The sequence below is a fragment of the Sinocyclocheilus grahami genome, unplaced genomic scaffold, assembly GCF_001515645.1.
Source record: "Sinocyclocheilus grahami isolate Dianchi unplaced genomic scaffold, SAMN03320097.WGS_v1.1 scaffold970.1, whole genome shotgun sequence".
NCBI classification, from domain to species: Eukaryota; Metazoa; Chordata; class Actinopteri; order Cypriniformes; family Cyprinidae; genus Sinocyclocheilus; species Sinocyclocheilus grahami.
Window position 1 is genome coordinate 163121 of NW_015506149.1, and position 26918 is coordinate 190038.

The 26918-nt window shown below is 36.1% G+C and overlaps 1 protein-coding gene across 1 annotated transcript; it reads right to left on the reverse strand.

Annotated features, from left to right (window-relative positions):
• Window positions 1-4967: 4967 nt before the first annotated feature.
• Window positions 4968-25071, reverse strand: LOC107564909 (IQ motif and SEC7 domain-containing protein 3-like). Its single transcript, XM_016250080.1, has 12 exons — window positions 24417-25071; window positions 22041-22115; window positions 18685-18802; window positions 18280-18588; window positions 16674-17335; window positions 13353-13514; window positions 12270-12392; window positions 11991-12157; window positions 10060-10350; window positions 8506-8595; window positions 8385-8425; window positions 4968-5493 (listed from the first exon to the last, which is right to left on the reverse strand). Exons 1-12 carry the CDS (start codon window positions 24878-24880, stop codon window positions 5083-5085), a joined length of 2913 nt encoding a protein of 970 aa, XP_016105566.1. The 5' UTR covers window positions 24881-25071; the 3' UTR covers window positions 4968-5082.
• Between the last annotated feature and the right edge of the window lie 1847 nt (window positions 25072-26918).

Genomic DNA, 26918 nt, shown 5'->3' on the forward strand with positions numbered 1-26918 from the left:
ATACTATATATATATATATATATATATATATATATATATATATATATATATAAAATTTATTTTCTTCAAATTGCTTATTGGGTGGCAATTTTCTCATACGTGGAACATGGATGCAACTCCAACTAATGTCACTTCTAATTGGGCTTTTGATAAATGGAGTTGTTAATGTTTGTTCATGTAAATAAATGCTAATGTTTATAATTAGTACTGATTTGTGAGTCAACACTTGAATGTCAAGTTTAATCAATATGCCAGTGATTACAGTCTTTAATGCCATTGTGATATTTAAGCCCACTGGTACTGAAACACAAACACACACACAAGTTATATTCTATTTTCCGCACGTTTAATGATTGTTGAGATATGATTAAGTGACATTGCATATACAGGATATGAATGAACATATCAAGTGTCTTTACACTATATAAAACTTCATAAGAGTGCTCAATACAAATATAGATTGTAAAAACCTATTAGGTGGAACCATTGCTTTTACCATCACAAGGCCATATTTTGAGAAATTATACATGAAATTCAGCATTTTCTTTTCTGACAGATACTTTTAGCTTCTGTTTTTTAAAATGAACTTCTGGGAGTTTGAAACTGAAGTCAAGAAGTTCATGTTAGACTGAAAGCATGGACTCAAGGATGGAGTTTATGGTGCATTTTCACAAAAATGCAGTGCAGTTTCACAACTTCACAGTCAGAATACGGCCCCTTGCTGAGATTAAATGTGTCGCTATGTTCTTGGAAACAAATATGTCGCTACATACTAATTTAACCTAGCAAATGAACAGCTTCTGGCTTGACGTGGTACGTGGTAGAGGAGCGTTCGTGAATTGAACAGTCCCATCAACATGTCAGAGCAAGTGTGCACAAAGAAAAGACTGTATTTGATCAGCGCATCTTAATGAATAAACAGCTGTGCAAACTATACAATAAAGCTTTTCATTCTCCTACTCTGTATGAATAAATAGATCTATAAATACATTTTTTTTGCTGCTTTTCTGTAATTTCTGTGTCTAAGCACAGAATGGCATCATTTCCAATAATGCCTTGAAAAAAACAGATATGTAGATACTTGTAATTAAGAACTAGTTTTGTGATTCAAAACTGAACGAAGAAAATAGAAACATAATTATTAGTGTTGTACATGTGAGATATACTCCTGATAAAAGCTCTTTATAGATATCTGCACATAAACATATGAATCTCTTATGACATGCAGTACAGAAAACATGAATTCTAAGTGGCAAACACAAACATAATCCACCAGATCTTTTTAAAACACAAATAACCCCCCCCCCCCAAAGATTTTAACATAATAGTTTAATAAACATTTTAAGTGATACCTTTTTTAAAAATATACAATTTATCAGTCATAGCCTTGTAGTATACAACCTTTGATATTTTCTCAGAGGTTTGATGTGCACCTGGTTTTCACATGAAGCTACCTGAGCACCAGGCTTGATCACAGTAACACGCTACAGAGTCGCTCTATAGGACCGGACACGATAAAAAGATTGATTCAGGATGATAAGATGGGTTAAAGCCTAGTTGGTAAACTATCTCACCACCCTCTTTCAAAATGCTCTATTTGTTGCTGTAAAAAGTTGTTTTAAAGAAAAAGCTTTAGCAAAGAAAGAAAAAAAGTGCACACACTTTAATGACATTAAACCTTTAAAGGAATAGTTCACCCAAAAATTTAAATCTGCTGAAAATGTACTCACCCTAGGGCCACCCAAGATGTAGATGAGTTTGTTTCTTCATCAGAACAGATTTGGAGAAGGCTTTAGATATAGATTAAGGCTTTTTAACTTTACACTTCTGGCCAAAATACAAGTAAAAAATCTAATCCCCCTACACATTTGTTTAGAACTCTTTTGGACTGTTTTCACTTGTAAGCAGTGCTTGATCTGTGTATATTTCTCTCCTGATCCAGACGGGAACTTTTTCTTTGGAGAAATCAATATTGTAGAGGAAAAAGCCTTAATGATGGGTTTGTTTCCTACAAACATGCAGCTTTTTACTTCACAAGATGTTACCTGATGGATTGGATTGGTGAGGATTACTTGTGGATTATTGTGTTGTTTTTATCAGCTGTTTGGACTCTCATTCTGACGGCACCCATTCACTGCAGAGGATCCACTGGTGAGCAAGTGATGTAATGCTACATTTCTCCAAATCTGTTCTGATGATGAAACAAACTTATCTTGGATGTCATCAGGGTGAGTATATTTTAAGCAAATTGTCATTTTTGGGTGAACTATTTAATTTATTACATTTTTACTCATTAACAAATATTAACAGATCAATACTTGATATACATTCAGTGTGAATATATGTGAAAATATATCAATCAAATGAAAAATTTCTGACTATCACGACTATACACAAACTAACACTTTCAAGCAGGATGCTAGAAAATGTTTATCAATGCTGTAAATAAAAGTTATTAGATAAACATTTTGTTACATAAAACACCAGTTAGGTTTAACCAATCAGTAAAATAGTGAAATTGAAATAAGTATAGAAATCTCCTATTTCTAGCAAGTACTATATGGAAATGGGTTACAACACAGATTAGCAATTCACATTGGGCCAAAATGTGCTTTTTAAAGGACATTAGGATACTTTTATGAGAAGGCACAAGTCAGGAGCCGGGTTTCCAAAAGTTTTAAAGGGTTTATGGAGCTCAGTCAACACCCACATTAGGTACAAGGTGCACGGCTCTCAAGATCAAGCGCTTCCTCCACACAGGATGGCAGCGACCTAAATATCCTTGACAGGATAAGAAAGTAAGTAGATGATGCCAAATACGAACAAAATCTGCAGCTTTTATCTTGGAAGTTAGAAATTCTTTAGTGGCCACGTCCTGACCTAAATTTCTTCCAAAACCATTGGTTGAGGACATTCACAACAGAGCTGGAATAATTCCCTAAAGGATGATTTGATTTGCAGCAATAAAGTCATGCATTTTCAGTAGGAGTTGGCAATTTGAATAAAGAGCAAAGTTAAGGTTAAATTTATGCAAATGTGCAGTAGATGTCACATGATCCGCCTCCTGATACAGTTGGTTACTTTTGTTTAGTTCAGGATGCGTACTGCAGAGACTTGTGCGTGTAAATTATTATTTGTTGCATCTAAACCAACTCAAGGGGGTGTTCTCTTTTCTAACCTAGTTATTTTACTTTTTGCATTTGTTTTCAGAAATGCTGCGAGGTACGATTTATATCCAGATACTGGAATTTGATTTTGTTTTCAGGCTTTAACAGGTAAGACCTTTGAAAGAGGGTGGTGATTTTCTATTTCCATACAAAACACAATGTGAACAGTTCTATAATTTCAAACATTATTTTATGGTGGTGTGTAGAAACAAATTCATCCCTCTACACTACATCCATCTATTGTAGCTCGGGTCGGAGCAACACACAACATTAGAATTTAAGGAGAAATCAAAATATATAAACATTTCATTTGAATACGGGGACATGAGCACACAAGAAAAGATCTGAGAAAAAAAATCCCTCTTAAAAAAATACTATACATCTACTCACTTTAAATACACACTTTAAGGCCATGAGGACCTAACAATTCTAAGTGTAGCTTCTTTTGAGCGACGCGAGCCTAACAGTTCAGATCGGGCTGCTTGTGCTATTTTGTGTCTTCAGAAAGAGTGTTAAAGCAATGGTTCACATAAATATGAAAATTCTGTCATGGTTTATTCACCTTCATGTTGCTTTACATCCGTATGCTGTTATTTTTTTCCACAGAACAAAAAAAGCTCTTTTCCATGCAGTGACAGTTAAACCTATGAAAAAAATGTGTTAAATGAAAAAAGGTTTAAATGTAAATATGACAAACTTTTAAAAAATGTGAACGAAAATATGAAATGTTGAAATATGGAAATGTTGCCTTGTCAACTAACTGAAATAAAGTCGAAGTGCTAATATTACTAAAACTAAAACTAAATAGAATATTTAAAAAACAAGAAAAATTACAAAAGCACATAACAAAATTCCTAAAACTTAAACTAAGATTAAAATTAAAATATAAAATAAAAAAGCAAATGTAAAATATGAATAAACATTATAATAGTATATAAATAATACAAAAATAACACTGGCCAATTCACACTTCATAAACTGCAAAATATCCTAATCTTAACAAATAATTTGTCTATTTTTTATTTACATTCCAGTTAAAATATCTAATAATGAAATCAAATAAAATTCTTGAAGCAACACTAAAAATATTAATTTAATTTACATAGACAAGTAAATTTAGTCTTACTGCACTGGGCAGTTTTTCTTTTTTTTCCGTTTCTTTAAAAAACATTAATGCATCTTAATGTTTCTGTGAAAGTCATTTAGTATTCCAGTGAACATACATTTTATGGACATAAATTACATATGGCTTCAGAGGACTTCAGCGCCCACAAATTGTACAGACTGTATTTAATTGTGCTTTTTATGCTGTGTTTTTTTAACTATAAATTGTCTTTGTATTGAAAAAAGCTGTGTAAAGATTATTCAAAATGTTTTTTGTTCTGAAAAAATAGCATTTGTGACCCTGGACCACAAAACACGGGTATATTTGTAGCAATAGCCAACAATACATTGTATGGGTCAAAATGATAAAATTTTTCTTTTATGCCAAGAATCATTAGGACATTAAGTAAAGATCATGTTCCATGAAGATATTTTGTAAATTTCCTACCATAAATATATCAAAACTTAGTTTTTGATTAGTAATATGCATTGCTAAGAACTTCATTTGGACAACTTTAAATGCGATTTTCTCAATGTTTAGATTTTTTTGCACCCTCAGATTCCAGATTTTCAAATAGTTGTATCTCGGCCAAATATTGTCCTATCCTAACCAACCATACATCAATGCAAAGCTTATTTATTCAGGTGACAATGTATAAATCTCAATTTTAAAAAAATGACCCTTATGAATGGTTTTGTGATCCAGGGTCTCATATGGGTTTGGAACAACATGAGGTTGATTAAATAAAGACAGAATGTTCTTTTTAAGTGAACCGTCCCTTTAACAGTTGTTAACCGATCTGTGTGTTGTTCAGACTAGGCTGCGTGTCCCGCTGGAGTACCTGCGTTGGCTCAGCAGGTGGCGTGGAGGCGGAGGGGTCGGGGGGCAAAACTGATGCGGGTGATGATAAGGAGGCGGCGGGGGAGGGAGGGGCGGCTGCTGCTGCTTGCCTGCCTCCCGTGACCTGGTGGGCGTGGAGACGGCTGATTGGATGAGGCGATGGGCAGGGTTGTGGCTGAGGAACGCCTCCACGTGGCCACGCCCAGCAGAGTCTACGACGATCACCTTCACGATCTGCTGGCACTGGATCAGGGTGTCGGGGGAGATGGTGAGGGCGGAGCCAGGGGCGGGGCTAGGCAGGACGGCCAGGTGTTGCTGAGCGCTGGGTGGGGCCAGAGGAGAGCTGAGTTGGTACGTTTGGAGCCTGTTGTGAATTGACACCTAGTTTAGAAACAGCCAGAAGCAGGAAGCGTTATCAGCCTGGCCTGCTGCACTCTCACGGCCCTCTGGTGCGGAAACACACGACAAGGCCATGCCACAGAGCATGCAGGCGGCAAAACACAGCACGAATAATACATACATACAGTGCGGTCGGAGTGGGTGAAAGCGGGCGACACTGACATCCTACTGCTGTGATTTGGATAATTAACTGCTATCACATGCACGTCCTTTTATTACTGCGCTGCTAAGCAAATGTAAAATATTAATAAATACTGTAATATTATATAAATAACACCGTCCTGCATCATATTTGCTGAATTAAATCCATTACTTGTTTCCTACTAATTTTGAGGTGCGCATTCCAAAAATAGTGGCTGTTTTGCTCTAGCATGTCACGCTTTCTCACAAAATATGTGCATTTCGTTGCATTTTTGCTTTTGACAGCCATTTGTAAGATGAAGAAGTCTTGTATTATCACTTAATCGGTAGAAAAACTGCCACAAAGACATGATTCCTGTGTTCCTCTGAGCCAGGTTACAACTGTTTGTTCAATTGTCAGCCGATTTTCATGTATGAATGATTCTGAAGACATTATTTTACACCTAATCCTGATTTTAAGGTTAGAATTAATGGCCAGTGAAAAAAGAAAAATGCAAACATGACCCAGATGTTTTCTGCTATATTTGTGGGTGTTTTACGACATCCAAGCAGAAAATGACAGATTTTGTGAAAAACATTTATAATTAAGTTCTTTGGCATTAAATGGAGTATTTGAACATATTTTCCCACTCAAGTATTTTCTATCTATTTTTGAATTCATCTAATGATATTTTTATAATATTATTTTTGAAAAAATCTAATAATAATAATAATATTATATTATTTTACAATATTTTATTATTATAAATGATAAAACTTAGTGTATTTTATCCTACTGCAATGGCAGATTTTTTTCTCTCCAAAAATTAATTTTCTTCTTTTATTTCTTCTTTAAATTTTATTTACTTTAGTTAGTGATAAAACAAGTCCAAAAAGTCTGCCAGAGCATGCAGAAAAACACAGCATGACTACGTACATACAGCGCGGTCAGAATGGGTGAAAGCGGGCGACGCTGACTTCCTTCTTAAACTGCAGTGATTTGGATAATTAACTGCTATCTTATGCATTTCCTTTTATTACTGCGCTGCTAATCAGACCGTTATATTTTTATCCGTCTGTAAGAAGCATTAAAGTGCCCCTCGAGGGCCTAGACGCTTGGCAGCGAGGGTCCTTATTGCATGCTGGGTAATTTGCACCTTGTCTTGATAGAGCTTGTTTGCATGTGTATACGTGTTATGTGTTTGGCATCTCGTGAAAGCGCATTCGTGTAGCCTATCTGTCCACAGTAACCACAGCTCGGTCCTTTCATTTCGGCTCTTTTTAATGAAGTATTTGAATTTTAATGACTTCCAGTGCAAGAGCTATTGAAACTATTGCCTTTCTGGATTTCTGGACGTGCATTGCAAATCTTATCTTTGTTATTCCACAAGCAATAAAAAAATTTTCCCCCTCTGGTAGGCAAGTGGTTTTGGATATGCAATTTGCAAACCGTTTTTTATTCTGCGATCTAATGTACACTACCATTCAAAGGTCTCTCCATGCTCACTAAGACTGCATTTATTTGATAAAAAATACAGTAAAATTATGAAATATTATTACAATTTAAAGTATATATTTTCTATTTGAATATATTGTAAAATGTAATTTATTCTTGTGATGTAGAGATGAATTTTCAGCATCATTACTCCTGTCTTCAGTGTCACTTGATCTTTCAGAAATCAATCTAATATGCTAATTTGCTGCTCATTAAACAGTTTTTATTATTATCAATGTTAAAAACAGCGGTGTATTCTTACCGTCTACATCAGTTCCACTAAATATTTTTACATGTGAAGAATTTCACCCCACAACAACAGCAGCTGTATGCAGCATTAAAACACAGCAGTGAGTGAGAGGCCATAGATTACAGATCACAGCGAGGGGCGGTGGATGGTGTTTTCTGGGGGGCGGCAGTGCTTTTATTGCTCTGCACCAGTGGTGTGTGATTGCAGTGAAGACACCGAGGGCGGGCGTCTCCATTCTGATGGACAGCGGGGTCAGAGTGAGCTCAGGGGTCAAAGGGTAAAGGGCTGTGAGTTTGGGGCCGGTAGGGAGGTTATCTCTGATTCTACAAGGAGATAGTGATGATAACTATATAGACTACAAACGTGCTGTCACCAACTACAATGTTCCCCAAAAATTTGAAAACACCTTAGGCTTTAAAATGGTACAATATCAGCATAAATACTCAACATTTTTGGTGTAAATGCATTAAAGTATTATTATAGTATTATTTTATATTATAGTTTCTTTTGAAGTTTATTATGGCTTCACTTATTATTATGGATTATGGACTCATATTTTTTCCAGAAGCAATAGTCTGAAGTCCTAATGATGGATCTGTTTCTTATAAACACACAGCTTTTCACTTCAGAAGACATTCATTGATGGACTGGAGTTGCATGGATTCATCTGAAGTCTTTTTTTCCCCAGCTGTTTGGGCTCTCATTTTGACGGCACCCATTCACTGCAGAGGATCCGAGTGATGTTAATGATACATCTCTCCAAATCTGTTCTGATGAAGAAACAAGCTCATCTACATCTTGGATGGCCTGAGGGTGAGTACCTTATCGAGTCATCCCTTATCGATGCATCACTAAAGACATCTCTAAAAAAAATTATAAACATTAATGCTGATATTATCCAAAACCCCACTTTGCCTAGGGCATTCCCAACTTTTGGAGGACACTGTACACATGCACACAGAATCTGAACATAATTTTGCACTGCACTCACGATTTATTGATACAAACCTCTACCGTGTTGCTTCCCGTTTTCTCATAAAAATCATCCCCTGCAAGCCACACAAATACACAAGACATCAAAAACAGGCATACTGTTGTGTATAACGCGTGTAAGTATTTGTGTGTGTACCTGAAGCAGAACTAGGTCCAGCGTGGATGTCTAGTTGTGTGCCGTTCTTGTTAGTTTGATTTCTCACAACCTGTTGTCTTTCTAGTTCCCCTGAGAACCACATACATAATTCACTTTAATGACGGCCACAACATTCCCCACAACCGTGGCATTCAAACCACTGAGGAATATAGAGAATTCATTATATTTCAAGCTAACCTTTAGCTGATTATAATGAGTTAAAATGGTAGAAATAATGTTTAAATTATTTATAGTGCTAATAAACAACTTAAAATGAGGAAAACATGTACTGTTCTATTATATACAGTATTCTTTTCCAATGATATTAAACTGAAAATGCTTTGCATGTTGCTATGTTTTTGCTAGGGTGTTCTTGATGGTTGCTAAGTGGTTTATTACTGGACCAAGTCAAAAGTTTCGAGATTTTACTAGTCTGTGGGTTAGACAAAACATGGATGTCCAGAAACCAAGAGATTTTTTTTTTATTCAATTTATAATTTTTTTATAAAGGTGATGTTTTCTGAATCTGGAACAAATTAATCTTATGAGCTGCCGTTTTTTTTTTTTTGTGAATCAAAAACATTCAGAGCAACCACTGTTGTCTGATTCTGGAACAAATGATTCTTTTGAGCTGTTTTAGTGAATCAAAAACATTCATAGTAACCAGTATGGTCTAATTCACAAACAAATGTCTCTTATAAGCCGGCACGTTTTAGTGAATCAAAAACATACAGTATTGCATAACCAGTAATCTGACTCTTGAACTCCGGATCTTTTTAGTGAATCATAATGCAACCAACCAGTGTACTCTGATTCATGAACTAATGAATCTATTTTAGTGAATCAAACACATACAGCTTACAACTAGCTGCGTTTTCTGAATCTGGAACAAATGAATCTTATGAGCTGCCGTTTTTTTTTTTTAGTGAATCAAAAACATTCAGCGCAACCACTGTTGTCTGATTCTGGAACAAATGATTATTTTGAGCTGTTTTAGTGAATCAAAAACATTCATAGTAACCAGTATGGTCTAATTCACAAACAAATGTTTCTTATAAGCCGGCACGTTTTAGTGAATCAAAAACATACAGTATTGCATAACCAGTAATCTGACTCTTGAACTCCGGATCTTTTTAGTGAATCATAATGCAACCAACCAGTGTACTCTGATTCATGAACTAATGAATCTATTTTAGTGAATCAAACACATACAGCTTACAACTAGCTGTGAGATTTAAATCAGTGACTGTTTGTTCATATGACAACATGTGGTTAAAAATATTAAAGATGCACATGACACCTTTTGTCAACAGTATTTTATAAATAATGAATGAAATATGTATACCTTTTTCATTTTATATTTAAACATAAATCCATCTCATCTTTTGACAATGTAATTGCACTTTCTAAATATTAATTCCTTAAAAATGAAGAAACCTGAATCTGAAAGGAGAATCTCTTGTTATTTGTGTAGCACAAACGGTTCAGGTTAAGTTCAATATAGTGTTAGAGGTTGTTGAAATCATTACACTAGTATGAGTGATAGTCATAGACCCAATAATAAATGTAATGTTGAGAAGCCAGTTGTTCGGTCAGACATCTCACGGTCTCTAATCACCTTTTCAAAGTGCAAGCTGAACCGAAAGGTGATGCACTTTTCACATTTACGTGACCTTTGTGTATAATTGGTAGAGAAGTGACTCACTGTCTTCATTCCTAGAATGCTTTGCTCCACTCTGGTAACGTAAGTCACATGATCCTCGTTGGAGCGCAGCTCCCGCTGCTGAATCCGTTCGTAAATCCCGGCTAGCATTTCTCGTGGAATATCTGCACCATCGTCCACTCCTGAAGGTGAATTTAGTTATGAACTTAAACTATATTCTTGCATTAGTTTTTAAAATGTTATAAGTTTGGAAAACTGTACAGTGTTCTGGATTGCCTATTGTGTAATAGGAATTCATCTCTTGTTAACAAGGACCAAAATATATGGATAAGCTGTGGAAAGCCACAGAATAAGTATTTTTTTTAAGTTTTTTTTTTAATCACAGAATTTGGATATTTTTCCTCACAACTGTGACTTCCATCTCATAATTCAGACTTCTTTCTCCTCTGAGTTATTAATTACGAAATGTAAAATCAGACATTTTTTCTCAGAATTGCAAGTTCATATATTGCAAATGCAAGTTGTTGGAAACTGGTCATTCTGCCCTTTTTTCTCAGAATTGCAAAATTATATCTCAGCATTGTGAGTTGTTAATTGCAAAATGTAAAGTCAGAACTATAAACTCCCAATTCTGACTTTTTTAATCAGAATCACGAGTTTACATCTCACATTTGTGAGTTATTAATTGCGAAGCGTAAACTTAGAATTATTTGATTTAAAAAAAGTCAGAATTAAAACTTCTACAATTTTTCCTCAGAATCACGAGTTAATCTCTTACAATTGCGAGTTATTAATTGTGAAAGTCTGAGAAAAAAGTCCGATTTATAAATGTGCAATTCAGACATTTTTTCTCAGAATTGCGAGTTTATATCTTGCAAATGTGAGTTATAAACTGGTAATTCTGACTTTTTTCTCCTCAGAATTGTGAATTTATATCTCAGCATTGTGAGTTATTAATTGCAAAATGTAAACTCATAATTCTCATTAAAAAGTCCGAACTACAAACTCAATTCTGGCTTTTTTTTTAAATCAGAATTACGAGTTTACATCCCGCATTTTCGAGTTATTAATTGCAAAACGTAAACTTAGGATTCCTTGAAAAAAGTCAGAATTATAAACTAAATTCTACATTTTTTCTCAGAGTCGCAAGTTAATCTCTTACAGTTGCAAGTTATTGTCAAATTCTGATAAAAAAAAGTCAGATTTATAAACTCGCAATTCAGACTGTTTATATATTGCAGTTGTGAGGTATTAATTGCGAAATTTAAATTTTTTTAATTAAAAACGTTAGGAGTTTGAATTAAAAACGTTAGGAGTTTATTACGGACAATTGTGAGATATCAACTCACAGAAAAGAGTCTGAATTATATATTTATTCCATGGCGGAAATAAGCTCACATAAAAAGCAGAAGTGCCACTGTGTACTTTTTCTAAAGTGAGGGTTTATTTGGCTTATGGAAAAATCCCATCATTAGCTCGACTAATAGCATGCTCTGATTTTGTTCCAGTCCCCATGTCTTTACATCTCACTTTAAAGTGCGGCTCTCTAATGCCGTATGTGTTTGTTATATCTGCGGAAAGTAGGCAACAGATCAAAAACGATTTGATCAGAGACCAGGAATCCATCCAAGACACACACTGCCTACGCTCCTAGGAGATAATCAAAATGTCTCTTTTGATATGAAAACAAAAATGCAAATTTAAACATGAAGATGGAAAGCTGATTAAAATTGGCAAGATTTAAAATCAAATATCCGATCTCTGACCTCAAAACAGCAACAGGCTCCGGTTTTAATTAACAACACACATACTGTAAACACACCTCGTAGGTTGCGTATGAAGTCTTCTAGAAGCATCTTGCGCTCTGGTTTGATGTTGGGACTGTACATGTCTGTGTTCAGCAGAACGATGGCGAAGGCCAGAATGAAGATGGTGTCGGGGTTATGAAACTGCTGCACCACGTCAGGGTTACACATACAGTACCTCTGACTGAAAGGAAAAATATTCATGCGCATTATAGTCAATGCTCTGCACACAATGGATAAAATTACCATAGTGACTCTTCATTTCCAGCACTGGTGTGAGTGTGTGTGATTCTCACCTGAATGCTTCAATGAGTCTCTCGACTTTTTGAGCTTCTCCTTGCACTCGCACATGAGCCTGAAACTTCCTCAAAGCTTCATCCAGCTCCAGCATGGAGAAATCCATCTCATCCACCACACAGCTGAGAGAGAGACCACAGAAAACTCATAAATGTGCTCCGTTTAAATTAAGAGCCCAATTTATGGGGCTCCAGCACTGTAAGAAATGAAAATGTGCCATTAATGCCTTCAGTCGTTGGTTCTTAAATTATAACCCCCATATGGTTATATTCATGCGTTGCTTAATATAAGCTATTGCAGTTAGGTTAATTCAGTCATATTAACTCTAGTCTTAATGTTTCCCTTTCAAAACAAAGGTATCATTTTAGAGTTTGTTGATTAACACTGCGGTTTAATAATATATGTGACAATATTTTCTAATTTAGATTTATTGGCAATGACAATTCAGACTTTCTTCGCATAATCATAACAAAAAATGCATAATCTTAATTTACATAATTTTGTGTAAATAGCATATTTGTACATACATTTTTTATATTCTGTGAAATGTACATACATTTGTCTATTGTGTTTATAATGTGTATATTTATTTCATTTTTTTTATTAAAGAAAATTGAATTAAAGAGAACTAAAGAGTTTATTTATTATTATTATTTGTTATAAATGCAATAAAAGATTAACCACATTAAAATATTTTTTATGTATTTTATATTTATTTAATTAAACTATACTACATTTTTTAACTATAGAAATTTAGTGACATATACTATATTTTGTATGTTTTCAGTTATGTTCATACATCATTTGTCTACTGTGTTTACATTATGTATATTTATTTATTCCGGTGCATTGGAAGCTTCAAACATACTGTAATCTTACCTGGCAATAACTCTCATTCTGATTGTATAGTGAGCAGTTTTTAATTCAGCTAATATTAATAAATGTTTCAGGGCTTATTATAAATGTTTTATATGATTTAGGACTAAAGAGGCCTTTGCCTCAGAGGATATGTAATTGTCTACAAAATGACTGTGATACAGAGAAAACTATGGTGCATAAAAGGTTCTGAAGACACAACTCACTCCAACACATCTCTGTTGAACTGCCTCTTGCTGTTACCCAGGAACTCTCCAATCATCTGTCGACTCAAACCCTTCCTCTGCAGCAGGAAGTGAGCCACACCAATGGCTGTGTCCGGAATAAAGCCCCTGGAGATCAGGAACTGGATGCCTTTGTCTGGATTGCTGCAGGAAGATCAAGAAGGATGTCGGTGAGACAACTGATTTTCTCTTTCTCAAGAAGCTAGAGCTAACACTTAATTATAATGTTCATTAGGAAAATTAGCTAACATTATGTAATGATATAATGTACTGCAAGTACATTTAATGTTTTCACGTGCACGTTTTTGAAAGACATTTAAAAATATTTTAAAACGGAAAACATTGTAATTTGTAATAATATTTCACAATATTGCTGTTTTTATTGTTTGGATCGTATTTCATAAGCATAAAAATCTTAACGATTTCAAACTTTGACCGATAGCATATACAAACTAAGCATTATTTAATGCTTTTTTGAAGAAACCTTTTAACAAATTTCTGCTGTTTTCTGTCCAAATTGAGAGCAGAAAATACAAAAAAAAATATTTGCATTCAGTCTGAGCTTGTGAAAGTTATGAATTGTTTCCAGAAAAAAAAACAGAGGAGGACTGCATGCATGTGCGCAGGTTTACGTACTGTATGTACTGTATATCTCTCTTGTGAGAGATATTCTTAGCTAGAAGCATACAGTATTTACATGCAGATTATTTTCCACGTCAGTAAACATCTTGCTGACATTCTGTTCCACAGACGCACTCGTCCATATGTGCATCACAACAGTAATTACATTTATAATAATCAAATACATTTTCTACTTTATTCACTAAAGAATCCGGACAAAAAAATTTATATAATTTTTTCATATTATAATAAAAATTCTCAATTTTTGAGCAGCACAACTATTTTCAACATTGATAATAACAGAGGAGGACTGCATGCATGTGCGCAGGTTTACGTACTGTATGTACTGTATATCTCTCTTGTGAGAGATAATCTTAGCTAGAAGCATACAGTATTTACATGCAGATTATTTTCCACGTCAGTAAACATCTTGCTGACATTCTGTTCCACAGACGCACTCGTCCATATGTGCATCACAACAGTAATTACATTTATAATAATCAAATACATTTTCTACTTTATTCACTAAAGAATCCGGACAAAAAAATTTATATAATTTTTTCATATTATAATAAAAATTCTCAATTTTTGAGCAGCACAACTATTTTCAACATTGATAATAATAAGAAATGTTTCTGAAGCACATCAGTATTTTAGAATGATTTCTGAAGGATCATGTGACACTGAAGACCGGAGTATTGATGCTGAAACTTCAGCTTTGCATCACAGTAATAAATCACATTTTAAAATATATTACAATAGAATACAGTTGTTTTAAAAAAATTTCCCTCATTGTACGTGGATTTATGGGGGGGGGGGGGGGGTGTTCAATATGTCACAATGGATCCCAGTGAAAGTTTCTGTTTCTGGAGATTATTATTTATAATAATATTGATATTTCTTTCTCTGTATTTGTCTGTTCCTAGCTTTCTTTAGTATTGGACTTCGAGATGACATCACTGAGTCGTGCATCATTTCCACCACGCTGAATGTCTTCCCAGGTCACATCTGACATTATACCGGCAAGCACACATACGCACACACACACACACGTGCAGCACCCTAAACAAGCTACACGCCACTTACTCATTGTGAGCAAATAGCTGAAAAAAACTAAATTCCCACATACATCCTCAAAGAAATCTTAAAAAACAGTGTCGCTTAGTTACAGTCGGAGTAAAACTGTGTGTGTGTGTGAGTGTGTGTGTGTGGATCACCTGGTTGCCATGGCAACAGTGGTGCTACTCACGTCAAGCATGTCAAAGTATACCCTAAACAAGCTACACGCCACTTACTCATTGTGAGCAAATAGCTGAAAAAAACAAAATTCCCACATACATCCTCAAAGAAATCTTAAAAAACAGTGTCGCTTAGTTACAGTCGGAGTAAAACTGTGTGTGTGTGTGAGTGTGTGTGTGGATCACCTGGTTGCCATGGCAACAGTGGTGCTACTCACGTCAAGCATGTCAAAGTAAATCTGATCTGAGATTTCAATTGAGTGCTGATGCACTCTGAATCCTATGAGGATTGGCTTTATTCTGCTTGTGTGTGTGCGCGCGCGTGTCTGAAAGAGCTAAACACACAAAATGGAGCAGAGAAAGAGCCTCACAATCACCCGAGGGAGTATAATATAGTCTTTTTGAGTATGTATACATGAGAAAGCGTGTGTGTTTTTGTCAGTGTGTATATATATAACAGCAAGTATAATGAAAATGCACTCAACTCTTTAGTCATGGTCAAACTAACCCTGCAAACAAAAGCTCTTTTCTTTAGGGTTAGTAATTTAAACAATTCTATAATATGTTTGTAAGGCCTAAAAACCTTTAAACTACAAACTTTTCAGAACTTTCAAACAAGTATTTGACAAGCCAAATTTAAAGTTTACTGTAACAAACTTTGCATTTCCAGTTAAATATGACAGTTGAATGAATATTTCATAAGAATTTCTTCTAACTGAATACTACTTCTTTATATTCACATTGCAATTCTGCACCTTGATATTCATATTCAGAAATTGAATTAGGATTTAAAAGATAAGACACAGACAGACTAACTCAAACCGATATTTTAAAGAGAAAATATCCCTTTATGAAGCAGTTTTCCTCATTAAGATTGTAAAATTTGCAATATTTTTTTAACTAAAACTATTGTTGTTGTTTTCTTCAGTAACTTAAATAAAATATAAATATTACTTGAAAAACTTAAAAATTTGAAATGTTGCCTTGGTAACTAAATTAATTTTACAGTACTACAATTATAAATACATCAATTAAAGCTATATAGAAATATAGAAAGAAAGAAAACTGAACATAATGTCAAAGCAACAACAAAAGTTACTAAAAATTAAACTAAAATTGAAAATGAAAATTACTGCAGTACTAAAATTACTGTAAAGTACTAAACTGAAATCAAAATAAAACTATATAGAAATACAGAAAAAAACTAAATGTCAAAAAGGAACAAAAAAATACTAAAAGTGAAACTAAAATTAAAATTACTGAAAATGAAATAAAAAACATAATAATAATAAAACAAATGAATGTAAAAAAAAAAACGCTATGTAAATAATGATCACTTGACTGTCTTTGTGGGACATCTGAGACTTTCAAACATGGCAAAACCTCTAACACTAAAAAAAGCCACTGTAAATGAAAACATTTGACTTTTAACCTTTGTACTCACACATTGAAGAGGTTGAGTCCAATGCGGTAAAGGCGTTTGCGTGCAATATCTGTGGAGAGTGTGCCGCAGGGCGTGTCCTGACAATGTGGGCGGGGCAGAGACAGAATCATCGTCTCACATGCTGATGTGGAGGTGCTGCTGCTACTGACGGGCTCGGAGCTGTTTTCCGCTGTCTCTGATGCAATCCGATTGGTCTGTTTCCCCTCCGGTCCCGCCCCTGCTGTCAGTTCGTCTGTTCCGGTTGGCTGTTGGTTCTCCTTCTCTTCCTCACTGGGTGGCGGAGCTGGAAACTCAGGCTCTGCCGTAGCCGTTGATGCCGACTGGCCTGCGTTCTGTCCCCGCATTTGGGGTTCCAAGCTGGTCTCCTTGGCTACGCCGTTACCAAGAGAAACTGACTCCAGCATTGAGGAGGAGAGGCGAAAGTTGTGGTTGTCAATTTGAACAGTCACATCCCTGAAAGCCATCATGAGTTTACTGGCGCTGCGGGGTATGTTCTCCCCACAGCCGCTCTGCTTGGCATCCTGTAGGGCAGCGGGGTCCACCAGGAGCCCCTCGGGATGGGATCCAGAGGGAGGGGCCGCAGTGGACGTCTCTCCTTCTCCATCTCGAATAGAACTCCAGCTGCTCAAAGCCTCATCAATAGACCGCGCTAATGACTGAACCTGGCAGGGAAAATAAAATAAAATAGAACAACAAGTGTGAATAAAACAGAAAAGACTAGAACAACATATTTTAATAGTACAAGTTAGAATAGAACAACATATTTGAATTGAATGGAATAGAATGAAAACGGAATAAACCACCATATTTGAATAGAACAGAATGGAATGAATACAACAGAACAGCATACAACAAAAAAAGAACATTTAAATTGGATAGAACCAAATAAAACATAAGCGAATACAACAGAAAAGAACAACAACATTTAAGCTGAATAGAAGACAACCAAGTAGAATAAATCCAAATATGACTGAACAGAACAACATTTTAATAGAACTGAATAGAATGAATACAATAGAAAAAGATATCTGAATAGAGAAAAAAAACAATGTAACCAAATACAACAGAAGAGTAAGATATTTGAATAGAATATAACATTTGAATTGAATAGAGCCAAATACAACAGAACAGAATCCAACAGAAAAGAACATTTAAACTGAATTTAAAAAATAGAGCAGAACAAGATTTGAATAGAACAGACTACAGAGAATAAGAACATATTTAAACTGAATAAAAGAACCAAATAGAATGGAATACGAACAGAACAACATATTTGAATAGAACAGGATAGAATAGAACAGCATATTTGAACTGAATAGAACAGAATAAAATGAAATAGAACAGAACACAACAGAAAATAACAACATTTGAATAGACTAGAATGGAATACAATAGAAAAAAAACAACATATCTGAATAGAATAGTACAGAACATATTGGAGTAAAATGAAACAGAACTAATCAAAAAGACAGAACAGAACCAAATGCAATAGAATCAAACAAAAAAATTGCATGAATAGAACAGCATTGTTTGTGTGCTTGAATTCATGAAAGACTGTAATAGAAATATGCTGAATAGATATCACATGTTGATGGTGTACCTGTACCTGTTCAGTGAATGTGTCCTCCAGGTGTGTGAGTGTGGTTGTAGTGGCCACCGGCAGTGAGGTGGAGTGTCTGAGTGGGATGCCCATGAGTGAACATCCCTCCATCAGCGCCCGTTCAGCAGAAAACCGGTCCCTCTGTACCCGGACCCTGCGCACAGACATGCGCCGCGGGATCCCACTCTCCAGAACCGAGTTCCGGATCTTCTGGAAGTTCTTACTGAGCTGGTACTGACGAAACGCCATCTGGATCTTACAGGCCGCTCGCCGGGAAATCAGAGGACCACCGTACTTCTGCTCCAGTTCCTCTATCTGCAGATAAATAGATAGATACAAAATCAACTTATCGTTTCATGCTCTTCATATCAAAGGATCATTTTGTACAAATGCGTGTCCGTTGGGTCGTACCTGTTTTTGTTTGAGATCAGGAGAGAGCTCATATTCTGGAGGATGTGAGCAGGGCGGCGCGTCATGCTGGGCCTCTTTTTTCTCATCTTTCTGTTCTTCTCCTGCAGCAGGAATCGAGCTGCGGTTTCAAATGACACAAGTGAGCAGTGGCTGACCCAGATTCACCGTCTTTTAATCTAGACTGATTAGAACCCACTGCGCACTCAGGACTAATGAACTCTGCTTAATTACTACATGCAGGCTTTCCCAGATTTCAGATTCAACGCAGCCTTCATAGAAAATGACGTAAGCAAGCGAAGGTTTCAGTTCATCTTTCCAAATCATCAATTAATTGTCAGAATCTGCTTATTGAATGAGACAACAAAAATTGAATTAAATTAAAATAAAATACCATTATTAATTTTGGGTTTTTAAACTATTCATTGAATCAATAAGACAAAAATGAAATTGTTGTTTGTATGTACTGTATACACATACACATTTGTATATAAACATTTTATCTATACATATATATAAATCAAATCATATCATATTTAAATCAATAAATCATATATAATTTTTTCTATCATTTTATCTTATATAATTTTTAATGTAATTAGTATATACAAGTCATTAAATTGTTAATATGTATACTATATATATATATATATATATATATAGTAAGATAAATATTAATATATATATAAATTATATGAAAAACACGCTTCTGCAAAACTAGTTAAAATTCAATAATTTATTAAATAAAAAATATTTGGTTACTCAAATAGTAAATTCAATTAGTAAATTTCAATGGATAGGTTCTGTATAAATTCCAAAAACCAAAGACTAAATCAAACCAAATTTCCGAGGTTAGCACCCCACACAATCTTACCATTTTCCTCTTATGTTGAGCTCATGAAAAAGCATTTCTGAGTGGAAAGCAGATGTTTAAATCATGAGAGATGTCACAAAGTACTTTCCTTCTGCTTAACAACATGGCTCAACCCCATTTCTATTTTCTCCAGGTTCTCTCTCAGTGTAGACACGGGTTTACAATACACACAAGCACACTGCTGACTGCATTCCCTGTCAGCATATTAGCTGCTTCCCTGGAGTAAAGACCACTTAAGCTCTGTAAGCACTCATACACGAGGAGCAGAGAGCAGGCTTTTCCATCTTTCACGCGCCAAGTACTGCTCGCCTCTGAGGAACTACAACAAATGCAGCAGAACCTTAAAAGAGTGTGAAAAGAGATGCCGGTGCACACGGTCACTACAGATCATTAGGTCACTGCGCGATTGATCTGAGAACCCAAACTGAAATGTGATATCACTCTTTATGTGAGAGAGCATGTGATGCTGGTAGCAGGGTTTGATGTCATTTCCTGTGTTATGACTCAATAAATATGCTCTCTCTCTCTCTCAAGCTGTTTAAAAACAGATTGTGAATGACGACAGAAACCCAGGCAGACGATCTGTGCAAATAAAAGGTGAGAAACTACTGCATGCTTATGTTTTTCTCTCCCACCCAACCCCCTTTCCTGATCATTTGGGAAATAACTGACACACAATCACGATAGGCTTTTGCAAAAATTAAACTGCTCTCTCCTGTTCATCGATAAAATTGGCATCAATAAAACTTAATTAGTGGTGCTTACTCAGGCTTACGGTTAGTGATTTAAACAAACATCTAACCCTGAGCATTAAACTTCAGTTCACCACTGAAGCAACACCATCGGAGCTATGGATATCACTACTCACCACCCATAACACCCTAGTGACCATCAGAACACCCTAGCAACCGCAACGGCGTAGAAAAATGCTAAAAAAAAAGTTTTGCACAGCCAAGCTCCACTTACATTTTTTCTACTCTGTAAATCATGTCATTTCTACTGAAAAATACTGTAAAAATGTTACAGTAAAAATATTTACTTAATTGTAACAATGTATTAAAAATGGTAGTTTAACATGGCATTGTGTAATTTTTTTAATGGTTTTTTTTTGCATGTAATGAAATTTCTACAGAAAAATACTATAAAATTCTACAGTATTTTTTTTTCTATAACTATATTCTGTGAAAATGTGTAACATTCACTTATATGTAATTTCATACTGTGTAATTCTGTAAAATGTATGTTTTTTGTAAGTAAAAACAACAAATTACCATATAATTTATGGTGGAAAAATAGTTGGACATTCCTAGAAGACCCTACGTGACATCACATAGAACTATAATTAATTTTGGTTCTTATTTTTATTTATTTTTTTTAGTTCATTGCTTTTTTTTTAGTTTTGTGTTTTTGTCAAGTGGCTTTCTATTGAACCACCTGTATTATTTATAGGTAAAATGCATATTTCAGTAGTTTAAGTAGCTTGGTGTATTAACATTCCATCAATTAATTAAATATATGTTCTAAGTTTTAAATTATACAGGCATCCTGTAATACAGCAAACACTGTCACTGAATTTTTTACAGTGAATTTCTGGCAACCACCGCAGACAGTTTTTTTTTTACTGTCAATTTAACCAAATATTTTTTACATTGCATTACAGGTGAGAAACAAAATGCACTCTGACTGCATACTTATCTTTTTTCTTCCTTTTCTTTTTTGCCCTTTCTCAACCATTCAGGACATATTAGAATAGATTTCTAATTATTTCTGCAGAAATAAAGCTCCTCTTTAATGTTTACCACAAAAATTGGAAAATATGATTCAGAGCTTTTTGTGAGGGTCAAAAAATAATTAGCACTTTATCAGTTTGCTGCAAAGATGAGGTCATGATTTCTTCCAATTTGGACACAAAAGTATAGATTTTCTGTTGTCTAGAACTGACTTTGTTCACAGTCATCATGTGCTGTTTAATTAAGAAGAGCTTTTAAGACTTGATTTTGTTGGCAACATAAAATATGCAGTCAACAAAGCTCAGATGGTTTGAAGTTCCCAAAATAGTGCAGAACTGCCACACTCACACACACACACACCCACACACACAGACTCTCTCTTCACCTGAGTGACGGTGCTTATCCATGCCCAGAGTTTTCCAGTCTATCAGACAGAGGACGGATGAGGGTTAAACTATACCTGCAGCATACACTTACTCTCTTTCTCACAAACACACACACACACACACACTTACACTCCGCTAGCTTGAATCCCATCACCCAGAATGCCTCAGGCCAAGAGAACAGGGGCTGCAAACAGAAAACCACTACCATTCAAGGATGGAAAACTTAACCAATGCAGACAGCTGTGGTAAACAAGTAGATTCACACTCTCCTTACTGCATCACTTGCTCATATTGTACAATTTGTTTGTTTGGCATTTAGAAAGACTAACTCTTTTCTGATTGGCTTGTTGCATAAGGTGTCATCCTCACCTGGAGCAGGTTAGGGAGTCTCCTTCTGGGGCCTCTGGTGCGGGACAGCAGAACTGGTGCAGGACGGTCTGGCTCCTGTAAAGGTTTAAATCCACATTACTGCAATTAAATGCAATGCAATATTATTTGCATGGTACTTCATTTGTGCTCTTTGAACACGTATAGGGATTGCTGTAGCTTAGTGTGGTGATTCTCAACTGGGTTTGCTTCCGAATCCAGACTATTGGGCACTCAGAAGTACACTCAAACAGTATTTAGGCATAAACGTAATGTTTATGTATTTGCATATAAAACTGGCATTCATTTGGATAACGTACTTTCAGTATATACTAACTAATAAACTGAGCCACATCTGTCAGTCATGCATAAATGAAACGGGTAAGATTTTTGCACTCAGAAAGATTTCTACAAACAGAACATACCTGCGGTTTTAGGTTTAAACCTACCAGTTAAGAACCACTAGCCTCTAAATAACGTCTTGGAGGAACAGTTCATCCGGGCTATCACAAAGCAATGGCTGCTCACAATTCTTTCAGAAATCCACAACTCCTTCCCGATTAAGTGAACATTTTAAACACTTCAGTCTCTAATTTAGGAGTCCAGGGAAATTCAAAGCTCAGGATGAGTTTTCTTTGTTGACAGCACATCAGATATGTTTGCTTCACACTCCAGCATAACATGAGAACGTGAAGTGCTATTAATATAATCATATTTGCATATCACTTCCTTGCAGTCCTGCTATTGTGATTATGCAATATTCATTATTTACATAATATTCTGTTTTGTATGTAAAATTCCCAATAGCTTTCTTGCTTAAAATGATGCATCACTACATTTTTGTGATCTTCTTTTATGTTCGACAGAAGAATGCCAGTTTGGAATGACATGAGGGTGTCGACATAAGATGTTTTTTTAACTTTAAATAGTCACTTCTGACCAAAATACCAGCCCTTAATCCACAGTTACGCTTCCTCCAGTTAAAAAGTCCATCCCCTGTTGTCCTCTCACATCAAAATCCAATTTGGGTTGTTTTCGCTTGAAATCTGTGCATATTTCTCTTCTGATGTTTTTCACTGGCGAAAACAAAATTATGGATAGAGGACTGATATTTTGTCCAGAAGTAATGGTTTAAAGTTAAAATGTCTTAATAATGAATTTGAGTGGTGTGGATTACTTGTGGATTATTGTGATGTTTTATCAACTTTTTGGATTCTCATTCTGACGGCACCCATTCACTGCAGAGGATTCATTAGTGAGCAAGAGATGTAATTCTAAATATCTCCAAATGTTCTCATCTACATCTTGGATGGCCTGAGGGTGAGTAAATTTTCAGCATATGTTCATTTTTTAGTGAACTATTAAAGTGTCTATTGCAAACACACTGTCTCATTTGCTAATAAAGATGCAACAGTCTCAAAATATACCTGTCATAACCAGACACGTTGATGATATTGATGTGAGATTAACTTTAATGAGCTGCGTGCATGAGCATAATTGGGCCCTAAAACTCATTGGTAATGAGCATCTCACACTTACAGTACAACTAAACGTATTCTGTCATATAAGAAAGAAACACACAACAAGGTAATATGCTCTCTGACTCAGGACTAAGTGTTTGTCCCCTAAAGGATCAGGTAATGCTACCATTAAACAAATCAGAGCGGAATGTATCATTCCAGTTTTGCTTGTGGGGTTCACACACACATAAACACACACAGAGGGAGTACTCTACAAATGCAGCATGAGATGTGCACTGAAGCAGATGAGCAGTCGTAATAGACGACACACACACACACACACTCTGAATCTCTCATTCTTTCTCTCTCTTACTGTGGATTAGATACCAGCTGGCAGATCAACTTCACATGCACTATGGGAATGTCACTTAAAGCCTCACTTTACGCATAAATCTGTGTGTGTGTGTGTGTGTGTGTGTGTGTTTGCATGCCAATAGAGTGTTTTTAAGTGCTTTTTAAAATGCATTCTTGCTGCAAAATAATCAGGTGCATTAACAACCTCTTTCTCAAGACCTTTTGCCCTGGAAAGAACTGAACTAATGCTGACCTATAATCATTTTTCTTCTATTTTAGAGTGTGCTGTTAATTTAAGAATGCAACACACACGCATGCATTTAAACACTGATAGATTACAAACCCACATGATCTCAAAAACAGCATGCTGAATGATTTTATTGATGCAAATCATCATGCTTGTGTGATCGTGGTATTATTGATGTGCAATTGCATATTCACTGTGGCCTACATAGAGTGAAATTCCTCTGTTATGTAATCCTGATGGCGCATGTAATCTGCCTCACCGATCTCATGTTTTCCTACAGAAAAAGACTGATTTGTTGAAGGTGTGATGAGAACTTACTCAGATGCCCGTGGGAGTCCCACAGCTCGGCACAAGGTGGCAGGTGTCTGTGGGACCAGGGACCGACAGCAGGGGTCCTGAGCATCATTATCATCTTCATCAGCAGAGTCTTGGCTGGCATTGCTGGGTCCCGCAGGAACGAGCTGCATGTCCAGGGGGGAATGATGCTGCTGCTGCTGCTGCTGCTGCTGCTTGGTTTGGACCGGGGGCGTCCCGGCTCTGCTGGTTCGGGGCAGGCTGGAGGTCCGGGGGGGCGGAGGCGGATGATAGCGGGGAGGGTGCCGGTGATGGCTGCTGGAGTCCCGCAGCTGCCGATTCTCAACCGCTAGATCCTCCAGCCGGCGCTCGAGTATGTCTATCCGGTATCGCTGAGTTTGGATCAGACTCTGCTGGTTCTGCACGATGGCGGTGAGCTCCTTCAGATAGAGCACCGCCTGCAGAGGGTTCTCCAGAAGGCTCGACATCCCGTGCGACGCTCCTCTTGAAAAAGCCGACAAATGATCCGATCCAAGCGGGGCGTCTTGTTTTCAGTGCCCCTGACCAGTTGCACGGGTTGATATTTAAATGGCTGAGCCGAGAGAGAGAGAGAGAGAGAGAGACCCCCGCCTCCGCCTCCACCTCCGTGCCCAGAGCGCGCATGAAGGGATGCGCGGAGTGGTGCTGATGCGAGGATGTCAAAACACGGGCTTGAAGGGGGCGTGGCCGCGTTCGCCAGTGACGTCAGGGGGCACGTAATGAGGCGCAATATCAGAGTTTGCTTAAGTTTATTTATCTCCTAAATATATAAATAATAAGAAATCTGGATATGCTTGTTTATTCATTTCTTTTCTGTTTATATTAATCGTTCATTTAGATTTGTTGTTAATAATTAATCATTAATTATAAAATGTATCTTTTTATGCCTTTTAATCTAAAAAAAAAACATCCCTATGGCTTGCTTAGTGTCTTATTTTATTGCTGCAGATTTACATTTCTGTTGCTTGGTTACCAAATGAAAGTTCTTTTCCTCCTTATTTTCAGGGTGCATTATTAGCAGCATAACTGTTTCTCACTATAATGCCAAAGCATCAATTAAAATAATAATAATAATAATAATAGTACAGAAAACAAGGCAAAAATCAGAAAGTTAATGATGGGAATGGTTTGCTGCTAACAAAACTGACCAAAACGCCTTCACAACTTTCGTATATACTGAGTTTGGATCAGACTCTGCTGGTTCTGCACGATGGCGGTGAGCTCCTTCAGATAGAGCACCGCCTGCAGAGGGTTCTCCAGAAGGCTCGACATCCCGTGCGACGCTCCTCTTGAAAAAGCCGACAAATGATCCGATCCAAGCGGGGCGTCTTGTTTTCAGTGCCCCTGACCAGTTGCACGGGTTGATATTTAAATGGCTGAGCCGAGAGAGAGAGAGAGAGAGAGAGAGAGAGAGACAGAGAGACCCCCGCCTCCGCCTCCACCTCCGTGCCCAGAGCGCGCATGAAGGGATGCGCGGAGTGGTGCTGATGCGAGGATGTCAAAACACGGGCTTGAAGGGGGCGTGGCCGCGTTCGCCAGTGACGTCAGGGGGCACGTAATGAGGCGCAATATCAGAGTTTGCTTAAGTTTATTTATCTCCTAAATATATAAATAATAAGAAATCTGGATATGCTTGTTTATTCATTTCTTTTCTGTTTATATTAATCGTTCATTTAGATTTGTTGTTAATAATTAATCATTAATTATAAAATGTATCTTTTTATGCCTTTTAATCTAAAAAAAAAACATCCCTATGGCTTGCTTAGTGTCTTATTTTATTGCTGCAGATTTACATTTCTGTTGCTTGGTTACCAAATGAAAGTTCTTTTCCTCCTTATTTTCAGGGTGCATTATTAGCAGCATAACTGTTTCTCACTATAATGCCAAAGCATCAATTAAAATAATAATAATAATAATAATAGTACAGAAAACAAGGCAAAAATCAGAAAGTTAATGATGGGAATGGTTTGCTGCTAACAAAACTGACCAAAACGCCTTCACAACTTTCGTATATAAATATACCACACAAAGAGAAGTGACTTTCGAAAGCTGTTTATTCATTGACAATTATTTTAAGATTCTTGTGGCCCACACAAAAGTACAGAAAAACACACGAGGACATACATCATGATAAATGCCAAATTATCTTTATAATTATTATTTTATGATTAATGATGAATTCAAATTATGATTTGATCAATTAAAATTATGATTAATTATCTTAAAAAATTATATTGTTAACAAAAACAGCAGCAGCGGCAATAACAATGATCATGGTGATAATAATAATAATAATAGTACAAATGAAAAGTGAAAATGATTAACACAACAGATGCTCAAAAGTCATAATGTCTCATACACGAGTCAGTTTTAGCATTTTAATAGACATTTCATAAATTGCCTACATGAAATATACCACACAAAGAGAAGTGACTTTCGAAAGCTGTTTATTCATTGACAATTATTTTAAGATTCTTGTGGCCCACA

What these genes read in the sequence shown, in the direction of transcription:
- LOC107564909 (XM_016250080.1), bottom strand. Translation starts at nt 24,880, where the DNA reads ATGTCGAGCCTTCTGGAGAACCCTCTGCAGGCGGTGCTCTATCTGAAG. An exon ending in TTCAACAGAGATGTGTTGGA is followed by an intron (nt 12,393 to 13,352) that starts GTGAGTTGTGTC and finishes TCTCTCTCTCAG; the next exon opens with CTGTGTGGTGGATGAGATGG. An exon ending in CTTCATACGCAACCTACGAG is followed by an intron (nt 10,351 to 11,990) that starts GTGTGTTTACAG and finishes ATTCACCTTCAG; the next exon opens with GAGTGGACGATGGTGCAGAT.